Source organism: Carassius auratus, unplaced genomic scaffold (genome assembly GCF_003368295.1).
Source record: "Carassius auratus strain Wakin unplaced genomic scaffold, ASM336829v1 scaf_tig00003761, whole genome shotgun sequence".
Taxonomy (NCBI): domain Eukaryota; kingdom Metazoa; phylum Chordata; class Actinopteri; order Cypriniformes; family Cyprinidae; genus Carassius; species Carassius auratus.
Genome location: NW_020523543.1, coordinates 33931 through 46446, shown reverse-complemented (window position 1 = coordinate 46446; position 12516 = coordinate 33931). Strand labels below are relative to the sequence as shown.

At 35.1% G+C, this 12516-nt stretch overlaps 1 protein-coding gene across 1 annotated transcript in view; it reads right to left on the bottom strand.

Moving 5' to 3' along the window:
• Positions 1–333: 333 nt before the first annotated feature.
• Positions 334–12516, bottom strand: part of LOC113070305 (NACHT, LRR and PYD domains-containing protein 3-like) — a 30046-nt gene continuing 17863 nt past the window's right edge. Inside the window, exons 5-8 of the mRNA XM_026243546.1 lie at positions 8381–8554; positions 8120–8293; positions 3765–3811; positions 334–2159 (exon numbers count right to left, since the gene is read on the bottom strand). Of these exons, the coding sequence (XP_026099331.1) occupies positions 1636–2159; positions 3765–3811; positions 8120–8293; positions 8381–8554 (919 nt within the window). The 3' untranslated portion in view covers positions 334–1635. The remainder of the gene's footprint in view (positions 2160–3764; positions 3812–8119; positions 8294–8380; positions 8555–12516) is intronic.

The following is a 12516-nucleotide window of genomic DNA, read 5'->3' as shown; positions in this document are numbered from 1 at the left end:
CATAAATGAGCAATACATTTGTCACAGCATTTTTTAATCTTTGTTAAAGTTAGTTTGTAAATCAGTCAAAGTTCCAGCATTGACATTGTGGAAGGGGGGCAAGGTTAGGGTGATTCCAAGGGCACAACGATGGAAGGGGGGCCTTTTACCCAGGGGAACTCGTTTTCAGAAAAGTTTTGTTGAACTTTGCTTTTCAACTTCCCATCATGTAATGTGTAACAAAGCGGTGCTTATAAAGAATGTGAATCCACATCTTTGTGCAATGCATTCTGGTTAGTCGCCGCCACATTTTAGGACACACAGAGTAGCATACAATGACAACAAATACAAATCAACAGAGGAACAAACATTTGCTTTAATATTTTTAAGAGCTGCTCGCACCTTATACTCACTCATGGAAATCAAAGAGCAGTACAATTTATTTCTCTTTTGCAGTTTGTAATAACTAAGTGTAACTGATAAAAAAATACACACACTATAGCTTGATCTCAGCCAGCTGATCATGTATTTAGTCAACACATATCATCATATTCTTAGTATTAAAGCATTAAGGGTTAAATAACAGTAAGACTCTGTAATGCAGCTCTGAAATGAAGGTTTTGTGAAAACACTACACAAAATAAGTTTTACTTGACAAACACACAATTTCTTACCAAGAGTTACTGAACAATGAATCAAAAGAGTTGCTTTAAGAACACTGGGAGTGATGGCATCAAGCTATATCACACATAACATTCCCAAATGTTACATATACTTACAAATTCAAGCGGATTGGAAATTATTAATTGGCAATAAATAATAAATATGAATTACAAAGCCAAATTTTGCTCAAGGTTTTTATTTTCTTTAAACTGCATTTACTGTCACCTGTGTGTTGTTTTTAAGCTGAAAAGCAGAAAATTGTGTTTGATTACAGATCTGTTTTCCACTCCGGTCATTTCTAATGTGATTTAAAAATGTCCTACTTCCATCTGACCGTTGGTGGCGCTACCACACTAGTCACATCAAAGTGTGTCACGTTTAACACATTGTCATGGCAACACCTTTCAAGATATCAAAAATATCTTCACAATTTAGAATCTTCAATATCTTGGCATGAATTTACTGAAGATTGGTGCCACTTACACAAATTACCTAGGCGTTTCGTGTTTCGAGATCAACAGCATGGCATTTTCAAACAATCCAAAATGGTATTCAATAATATTATAATAATCAATAATAATATAAACACAATATTCAAAACAAGAATAAAATTAAGAGAAATATAAAGCACCCTATAAAAATAAATAAACAATAAAATAATAAATGTAGAAAATAATAATAATAATAATAATAATAATAATAATAATAATAATATGAAAAAAAAACATGTATAATCTGCATGAACATGACAATACAAAAACGTACAAAAATAATACAAAAATAAGAGATGAAAAATAAATTTACGTGTAGCTAGACAGCGGAGAACGCACCCTGTTTATTTTACAAAAGTACATTGTTTTGTTATTATGAAATGATAACTTATTCTTATCTGTGCAATCAAAAATGAAGGAGTATTTTTAGTTATTTTCACTGTCATCAAGAAAATACGAGACGGACCGCACCGGTGTGGGCTATGACTCCAGGGGGTTAAATTTAACACAGAGACATTGAAGATTCAGGATAAACCCCAAATGCAGCATATAGGGGTTCAGTGAATGTGGTGTTGAATGTGTATATGTGTGTGAGTGTGTGTGTGTCAGAAACACTGTAGAAGGACAGAGTGCCGGCCATCACGTCCACATACACTCCTACTCTATTAGTATGAGATGAAGGGCCAGATATATCAGTGCTCTTGTTATTGTGCCAGACAGTGTAAATTATATCCCTACAGTACATTCCCCAGGACTTTTCATTGAGTCCAAACCAACAGTCAGCTCCACTTTTCCTGATGATTCCTTTATAGGTCACCGCTACAAGGCCTGTGCCACTCCATTTAACCTCCCAGTAACAGCGTCCAGTCAAACTCTCTTCACACAGAACCTGCTCACAGAGTTCAAATCTGTCTGGATGATCTGGATACGGTTGCTTCTTTTCCACATGTTTTGCCATCCTGTTTCCTTCAGATAGGATGAGTTGAGCATGTGCTGTGTTTGGATCCAGTGCGAGATCACAGGCATCTGAACACAAGAAGAGAGGTAAGAACATCTATGATATTTAAAAGAAAACTCCACTATTTTTGAAAATAGGCTCATTTTCCATCTCCCCTTGAGTTAAACAGTTTAGTTTTACCCTTTTCAAATCCATTTAGCCGATCTCCGGGTCTGGCGGTAGCACTTTTAGCTTAGCTAAGCATAGCTCATTGAATCTGATTAGACCGTTAGCATCCCGCTCAAAAATGACCAAAGAGATTCAATATTTTTCTTATTTAAAACCTGACTCTTCTGTAGTTACATAGTGTACTAAAACCAGTGTAAAATTAAAAGTTGTGATTTTGCGATATGCGATATGGTACTGAAACTTTGCTGCCGTAACATGGGTGCATCAGGCGCAATATTACACAGCTCCTGAAAATTGTCCCGAAGTAGGTAACTTTAAAAGTTTGTGTAGTTGCAAAGTTACAGCTGGCAAATGTTCAGGCGCTGTGTAATATATAAAGAAATATTGAATCTCTGGTCATTTTTGAGCGAGATGCGAACGGTCTAATCAGATTCAAAAATCTATGCTAAACTCCAGCTAAATGTGCTACTGCCAGTTGAGATTTACTGTTTTTAAAATGGATTTGAAAACAGTAAATCTCAACTGTTTAACTCTAGGGGGAGTTGGAAAATTTGACTATTTTTAAGAATAGTGGAGTGTTCCTTTAATATTAGGGCTGAACAATTAATCGAAATCGAATGGCAATCGCGATTTGAAACATTTCAATTAGCTAATCCCCAAAAACATGCAGTGATTCTATCCCACAGCAAAAGCATGACTGCCACCTCTGTGTGGTGTGGTGGCTTCTGCTGTTGCGGTGAGAAAGGATAGACTTTATCAGAGACAATAAGGCCCAGGGATTCTGCAGAGAATCTTTTGAATCAATGTCTGTACATTCTTTTATACAGTTTTTCCTCTGAGGAATATTCAATAAACATAATCGTTATTGTTTATCCAATATTTTAATTGTTTTAGCTGTGCCTCCAGTTTGCTTCTAGGAAGTAGACAGGAGGCTTCAAATCAAACATGAATTAATCTAATTAACATGTTAAATGGACAGCCCTAATTATTATAACACCATTTTAAATATTATATATTCCATTTAATGAATATATATGGAATATAATTACAGTATTTTTGTAGTTGTTATATCAGTTGTTGAGCATTTGTACTTACACTAAATGTTCTAAGACTACTGTTTTTCACAGCAAATACCACAGAAACCAAACAGTTAGGCTACTTTTTACCATAGAAGGTTGAATTTAAAACACATTACGAAGGCAAGGCTGACTGCATTTCAGCAGCAAGAAGCGAACCATCTATTGGATAGAGAGGCAAAATGCATCTGCTAGACTACAAGGTACTGGAAGGGCTACAGTTAAAATCATGCTGTACTTTACAGTGTTCTGCACACTATTGAGAAGACTGAGCTGAAGATTGACTTTACAATACTAAAATCACAAATCACAATTGCAATATCTGTCAGATAAAAAAAGTCACAATTAGATACTTTCCACAAATCATGCAGAACTAATTAATATGAATTAAAAGTGTGTGTTTGCGTGTGTGAGAATAAGAAGAATTACATTTTTGCAGTCCTGGTGTGATCCTGAAATGTCCTCCATGGTCCAAACTATAGAAACACAAATATATTTAATAAATCCAGCTAAACATTTCTTTAAGAACAGATGAAATTTCTAAACGATCCAAGTTAACGGATTGTGTTAAATATATAAAAAATTTGATGAGATTATTTTATTTTATTAAATGCTTTTGAGACCAATATACTACTAATGCAAAAAAAAAAAAAAAAACCTTAGAGGTTCTTGGAAATCAACTGGCATTTTGACAGAGGCACTGCTGCCACTACTTTTACATTTGAAGAGTTGATTTAATATAAAAGCATTTATTTTGAAAATCAGATCTCCCTTATTACAAAAACAACAATCTTTCTCTTTAGAAATATTGCCAAGCTACGAAACACGTTACCGGTTTCTGATGCAGAAAAGCTAGTTAATGCATTTATGACCTCTAGACTGGAATATTGTAATTAGGGTTGGGAATTGTTAGAAACTTTCCAGTTCCAATTCTGGTTCCATTAAAATAATTAAACAACTATTAAAAAATTGTGGTAAGGGAAAATGCACAATACTCAACTACTCAATACTGTTTATGACTTACTGTCAACTTAATTTAAAGGTTGGTAATGTCAAAATTCAACATATTACAGTATAAAAATCTCCATAGGGCTGGGTATTGTTAGAAATGTTCAATTTCTGATTCCAGTTAAATAAAAAAAAAAATTTGATTTAGTTTTTTTTACTATTGTACTTCAATACCTAAATTCAGTGAATGTAGTATTGTTTGGAAGTAGTATGTAATGTTGAGTAATGCTAGTCCAACAATCAGCGTGTGCTTCAAAGTTGATGTTTTTTTACACTTTCAATAACATTAAGCAGGAAAAAGCTGAGTGGCCAAATAGTCCCTTGAGGGCAGAGACACATGTTAATTTCCCTAAATTAATGAAATATAAACCCACACAATAAAGCCTCTATTTTACAAATAATACAATCAGGAGATGATGTGATGCAATGAGTGGTTTCCACATTTTTAAACATTTAAAATGCATTAAAATAAATATTTTCAAATCACTTAGTTTATCGCTCTTGAAATGACCTGTACACTAAATAATCTAACCCTCAAACTTACATAAAAAATAGCAGTGTATTTATTTAGTGGTCCAAGTTGAAGTCATTATATTAACAAGAATATGGGATAAATATAATGTAATTTAGGGTGGCAGTTAGTGCTCACTACCTGCACATGTAGTCAGACAAAACAACAAATGTTAAATATTACTGATGTACTCATCAAAAAGTAGGCTACTGTTCACAAGCGTTTTACTACTATATAGTGTAGTAATATACCGTATTTTCCGGACTATAAGTCACACTTTTTTTCATAGTTTGGCTGGTCCTGCGACTTAAAGTCAGGTGTGACTTATCAAAATTAACATGAACCAAGAGAAATGAACCAAAAGAAAGCATTCCCATCTACAGCCGCGAGAGGGCGCTCTATGTTGCTCAGTGCTCCTGTAGCGTACCACTGAAAACAGAGCGTCCTGATGGCTGTTTTTTTTTGGTTCTTGGTTCTAAATAAATGCGACTTATAGTCCAGTGCGATTTGTGTTTTTTTTTCGTCGTCACAATGTATTTTTGGACTAATGCAACATACTTATGTGCGACTTATAGTCCAAAAAATACGGTAGTAATAATTTAGTACTTTCTCCAGTTTTGTTGTTGTCTTCCTCTTTTCTGATCATTTGGAATGAAGATAAAAGAGACACAGACACAAAAACATGCAAATACACTCAAACATCAATTCAATATCTAATATTTCCTGAATATTATGAAATTTGAGATGGCCACACCCTGCTGACATCATAATATGCAAATTAGATGAGTATACTTACACTCCTGATAAACTTTGTCATGACCAAAATTTTTCTAATTGACAGTAGATCTCTATCTTTAAGTCCTTTCAAGCCACAAACTTTTGAAATCTTGATGTCAAAATACAGCATTTTTTCAAAAAATCCCTGGCGCCTAAAGGGTTAACCCTCTGAGGTCTAAGGGTATTTTTGGGGCCTGGAGAAGTTTTGTCATGCCATTAATCAACTCGAAAGCATTAAACCGGTCGCCGTGGCAACCAAGGCTCATACAGTCATAGCCCACTACTGTTTAGGGCTGTGTATCGTCAATAATCTGGGGGTATGACACATATCACGATACAGGGGTTGCAATATATTGTGACATTGTAAGCAAGGCGATATATTGGGATATTTCTTATATTAGGAATAGGACAATTTTTAAGTAAGTAATGTAAAAAATAAAAAAAATAAAAATTGTTTAACCAGAATACAGTGGGATCTGGATTTGCAATAATCAGTCCCTGTAACATTCAACGTTACTGAAGCACTTTTTGTGCAGTACGAGTAAAGAGGGCAAAATTAAAGTGCTTGTTGGATACAAAAGGTATGTATAAAATAGATTTTATAAAAAGACCATATATATATTTAGACCCTGCTTTAGAAAGGTACACAATTTATGTTTGCAATTGTGATAATGTCATAACATTTTGATCTGAAAAACAAAAAAAGACATCAAGTTGAGCCCAATTGGAACTACGGTAGCCCTGAGTGGAGCGTTGGTGGATGTAAAAAAAAATAAAAAAAATAAAAAAAATTATATATATATATAATTATATATTATATAATTATAAGGGCTGGGCGATAAATCGATTTTATCGATTAACTCGAATTTGAGGTTAAGGGCGATTTGTTTTTAATGAAAATCGGTTTTCTCTTTAACTTCCACCACCGGCTCTCCCCTAGGCTTCCGTAGTTCAGAGTGGGCTCGCCCTCCCCCCGCTTTCCTTACAGCCGCACACAGACAACATGACAGTTAACAGCGCAGAGCTCGTTCCAAAGAAAGGCACAGTTTCATCCGTTGTTTGGAATTGGTTTGCTTTTTTAGTGTCAGACAGAGAACAAATAACGCCACATTTCAAAGTGTGTTTAAAAGCAGTTGCTACAAAAGGTAGCAGCACAACAAATTTATTCCAGCATCTTAAACAGTAGGGATGGGTACCGAAACCCGGTATTAAACTGGCCCACCGTAGTATCAGTAAGATCTGACGCTATCGGTTCTGCTTTCGGTACTGGAGGGGAAAAAAATTATGTACTATGTATTTTTCCTTAATGATGTTATCGTGCACATTTTATCTCACCAAACATTTCGAATGTCTGATCATATTAAGTCATTTGTCTGTGAGATCTGCGAAATCTGTCATGCGCACTGCGGAGGCTGTCTGTCAGTCACACACACAACAAGAACGAGCGCGGCGCACACACACGAATAACAGAACGAAAACTAACGCTTAATAATAAAGAGTGACGATGGCGGAGAGAGCAAAACGTTCCAAAGTGTGGATATACTTCACTAGCGTTAGGGTGACCAGATGAGATTATTCAAAGATCAACAGTCTGTCATTAGGCTTTAGTGTGCCACAAAAAACAACAACATTAAAATCATGAACTCAAATGTCAATCTTAAAAGAAAAAAACAATGACTGTTATAACAGTGCGTAAATCAGACCTTTCTGTAATGCTAACTCTAATGAGTTTAAAGTTTTGTTAGCACTTTATGAATACCACTGTGACAAGTATGTATTTTTGTAATAGATCTCATTTTGTCATTTTTGTTACATTTATTTAACCAAAAGTGTTTTATCAAAGAGGGACACACAATTTTATTTTTTATTTATATTTTAATTTATTTTGAAGGTGCATTGTGTCACTGTAAGTTATTAGAAAACTGATAAGCTACATTTTCACTGTTTACAATGAAAGTGCCTGCCATCTCATTTACAAGCATGTTTTGAGGCTTGTTTCCTGTTACACTTATGCACAAAGGGGAAATTTAGATTAAACTGCATAAGTGAATATCAGAACAAAGTACATTTGTTTTGAGCAATTTCTTTGTCGGTTGTAGTTTGTTTTTAAATAGAAAAAAAAATCGCTTAAAATCGAAAATCGGGTTTGGTGTAGAGATCGACCGATATGGGTTTTTTCTATAGCCGATGCCGATGTTTAGAGGTCAGGGTCAGCCGATGGCCGATATGTGCTGCCGATATTTAGGGCCGATATCTTGGAGTTTTCCCCTTGATTTGCATGCTAAAATGTCACACTAATAATAAGTGGATGCACAACCTTTCTAAACTTATCATCAGTTGTCAATTTATTGCCCAGCCCTAACCACAAGTGTTACAGGGATTTGAACACCACTTGAGGATTAAGTGTGGTTTTCAGCTTTATTACTTCAAATACAACTAGTTAACTAAATTTCACCACATTTTCTTATTAAAATAAGACCCCACATACTTGAGCATCTGTAGTGAGCAGCTTGGATCCTTCAGTTTGTCATTCAGCATCTTGACTCCTGAATCTCCTGGGTGATTGTAGCTTAGATCCAGCTCTCTCAGGTGTGAGGGGTTTGAACTCAGAGCCGAAGACACATAACCACAGCCTTCCTCTGTTACCATAGTGCCAGACAATCTACAAAACATACACAACACGATCATTTACAAACACAAATCAACATAACGACTGACTCTACATTATCCATTATTTGTTCTTAAACACCTCAGTATCTCAAGGTGACAGTTTGGACTCTTCAGTGCATCAGACAGCAGCTTCACTCCTGAATCCTGCAGGTCATTGTTATTCAGATCAAGCTCCATCAGAACAGACTTTGAGGATTGTAGAGCTGATGACAGTGTTTCACAATGTTGAGCAGTGAGATTACACCCAGCAAGTCTGAAAAAGAACAAAAAACTAACTTATATTACATTAAACATTTCCATATTATATTTAAAGTGTAACTGAACCCCTGGTCAGAGCCTGACTCCACCCACTAGCAATATTTGAAAAATGCTAAAAAGTGGGCAGAGCACAGCGGAGATAGAGGGGACGAACCGAGAGCGGGGCTGAGTGGGTGGTCTTGAACCTGAGACCCGCAGATACAGAATAATTGACAGCTGCTGTCAGAGTCGCTAAAATGGACAGTGACTGTAGTGACGCAAGTAGCTTTGCAACAGAGCATTCATTTGAAGTAGAGGACTTTTCTCCCCCACCTTCACCTGAAGTGGACGATGTCGAGGTGTCTATGGACACAGCGATTTGATGTGAGTGCAAAGACCTACTTTTGATTAATTCATTCAAAATTTGACAAATCCTGTGACATTCCAAGTTAAACTGTAAATTCCGTTTTTATGACTGGATTCCGCGATTCCATCCGCGTTTTCTGTATCGCGGAAATCATAGGGCCCTACAGTAGACATCTGCCTGCTGTTCGCCCGACGCTTTAAACCCGAGGTATCTCCATATAATGGAGCTAGTTGTCCTTTTTTTATACTAGTTCTGTAGCCTCTGGGCTGGTTGCGGACGATGCCATGTTCAATAATGCACGAGGGGGGTGGGAAAAAAAATCAAGGAGGTGGGGGCGAGCACAGCACAGAGAAGGCAAACAAGCAAAGTGGCGGAATCAGAATTAAAATATAAACAATATATTGATATATACGATATGTCAAAATCCATATCGTGTTTAAAAAATCTCAATATATATTAAATACAGATATCGCCCACCCCTAGGAGAGAACATGAGTAGATTGAGCACACGGCAGCACAGATGTGTGAGCTTGTCAAGTAAATATTTCTTTTTTTACAGACATCACTGACAACTTACCAAAGTTACTTGTTGGTAAGAAGAGAGTGTGCACTCCTGTTGCAAGTTCTTGATTGCTGTTCACTCAATTAGTGCATGTATTTGAATTAAAACTAAATTTTAAATACAAAACAAAATTTATAGGTGCATTAAACCACATTTATTTTAACCGTCAAACATACACGATTTGAAAGTAAAACTAGCAGCTAGTGTGAAATGCACTAGGCCAGCAATTCTTAATCCTGGTCCCCATGAACCCCAGCCCAGCACATTGTGCATGGCTCTTAAAAAATAAAAAAATAAATAATAATAATAATAATAATAATAATAATATTTATGGGGGCATTAAACCATATTTATTTTAACCTAGGGATGCTCGATTATGACAAAAATCATAATCACCATTATTTTGGTCAATATTGTTATCACGATTATTTAACATGATTATGAGGGGGCCATATGACCAAAACTTAATGAGTGATTTAAAGAAAGTGATACATATCAAATATCTATTTCTCTGTAAATAAGGTTGCTATGACATCTACACTGTAGAGACCAGCTGAATTTCAAACAAACAAAAAGTCCACAAAATTACAGAATTACTGAATATAATTAAACTGTCAGTAATAAAAAAAAAGCAAAGGACAAATACAATAGACTAAAAAGATACAAATGTAACAATCTATGGTTTATTGTTTATTTTATGCAAGTCTCAAGCAGTTTACAGCTTACTACAGAAATTAATAATCAAATGTAAAATAAAACATGAATCTTCACTGTAAGAATTAAACTTTTTTGTTTCTCAAAGCTACAAAAGTACTATATTCAAGAGCAATGTGTGATTATATATTTGACTTTTGTTTGATTATTAAGCACAGTCGCAGCAGGAAAATAGCCCACTGTTACTTTAAGAGCTGCACGGATCCAAATAACGTAACACACGTTTTCATTCTCAACTCTTTACGTTCATTTATTACATGACCCACAAAGGTCGAGCAGTGAAACTCTTTACGATTAATGTTACTCATTTATGTTTACAAAATAACTTGCAAAAACCGTGCATTATTGACAATTGCGTGCATTTTTGTCGTTTGAAAGTGCTACTCTCTATCTGGGTTGCCAGGTTTTCACAAGAAAACCCGCACAAATACTACTCAAAACAAGCACAAAACTAGCTCAATTGCATTTCGAGGGGCTCCCCAGTTAAAAATAGCAATTTTTGGTGGGATTCCCCTGATTAAATTCGCATTCCAGGGGATAAATATCGTGCTATTGGTGTCGCTTCAACCCAAAGATATGAAAATAAAAACTCATCCTCATGTCGTTCCAAACCCGTGAGACATCAGTTCATCTTTGGAACACAGTTTAAGATATTTTAGATTTAGTCCAAGAGCTTTCTGTCCCTCCATTTAAAGTGCATGTATGGTATACATAGATTTTCAATGTAGGGACAGAAAGCTCTCGGAATAAATCTAAAATACCTTAAACTGTGTTCCGAAGATAAACTGAGGTCTTACGGGTTTGGAACGACATGAGGGTGAGACATTAATGACAATTTTATTATTTTGGGGAACTATCCCTTTAAGTTTGCCACAAAGCACAGGCACAAGTAGCCTAGTAATTGTGAAAAAGGAGACATTATTTATTAATAAACTAATGTTTCTTGTCAGCTGCAAGATGAAATTCACAGCGCTGACTCATCTCAACAGGATGCACAATATCAGGGAGTATTTGCTTTCGTTTTGAATTGGTTAGTTTAAAAGTAGACATTTCAAGCTTTCTGTAGGTATATTTCTCATTTATCTAAGGCAACCTAGTTTTAAGTCATTATCAGAAAAAAAGGGGGGCAACTTTTCCATAATTCCTGATGGCACTTCCCTGTCTTGCATGTGCATCAATCATTTCCCACAAATTTTCCACACAAACACTTAAATATGAAAAGTAAAATAGCACATTTCTAAGGTTACAGTACGGGATCCGCATTAAAAATAAATCTTCACAAGTCTACAAACCGTGACAGATGCAGTTACACCAGTAAATTAAAGGCTATTTGACGTTTTAAAATTATCATCTAATGGCTGATCCTGCACCAATTCGTTGATTTTGATTGTTTTAATAAATTTCTTTTACATTAATTAAAGATACAAAAGCAGGTTAAGTTAGATATTACTGTACAAATAATTATTAAATGCTATAGACTGCGAATAAGCTTGCAGTTTCACATTCTGCATGTGCATCACAAAGTTAATAATTTTTTACATGAATTGATACAAGAAAAAAAAAATGTGTAGACATAAGAATAAATGTTGTGTGTCGCACTCTGCATCATGCGCGCCATGCAAATCTTGCACTCTGATATTTTAAGAAATATGATACACTTCTGCATTTAAATGCAGCTGAAATTTTTTAATTTAAATTGTATGAAAGGAAGTAAGGAAGGCTCCCTTTAAAAATCACTAAAGTTTTTTCAATAAATGAAGCTTTTTTACATTGTGTGCACTTTGTTGATTATAATAAGAGAACTTGAGTTTAAACGTTATTTATCAGTCCATTCTTTTCCATTTTAATGATTTCGCTAAATCATGGCCAGATTTAATTTATTCGTTTCTTGTTTTAGTTTGGCCTAAATAATGGGAGCAAAATTATTCAGTGCCTCATGTTTTACTAAAATAATGGAAATTATTTATAAATTAGGCAACAATTTTTTTTAATCAGTGTACAGACATATCTTTTACCCAAGTAGTTAGCGGTCAAAATAAATGACATGAATAACAATGTGTGTTTTATTCAGTTTTATTTGTTCTAAGAAACTAACTTTACTTATTAAGTAGGCTACTAAAGCATCATCTGTGAATATTAAATTTTAACTTCAGTGCTTTTCTTTCATTTTCCGCTGACAGCAGCCGTCAAATGTAAAACACCAGTGAGGCAAGGCTGACGGCCATTTGCGAAAATTTTTTGATAACTTGTGGTTAAAGTGCCACTCAGTGGTCAAAAGCTGCAAATGCACAGCTGCAAAAAACAAAAAATGCAAAGTCTCCGACAGATACCTGAT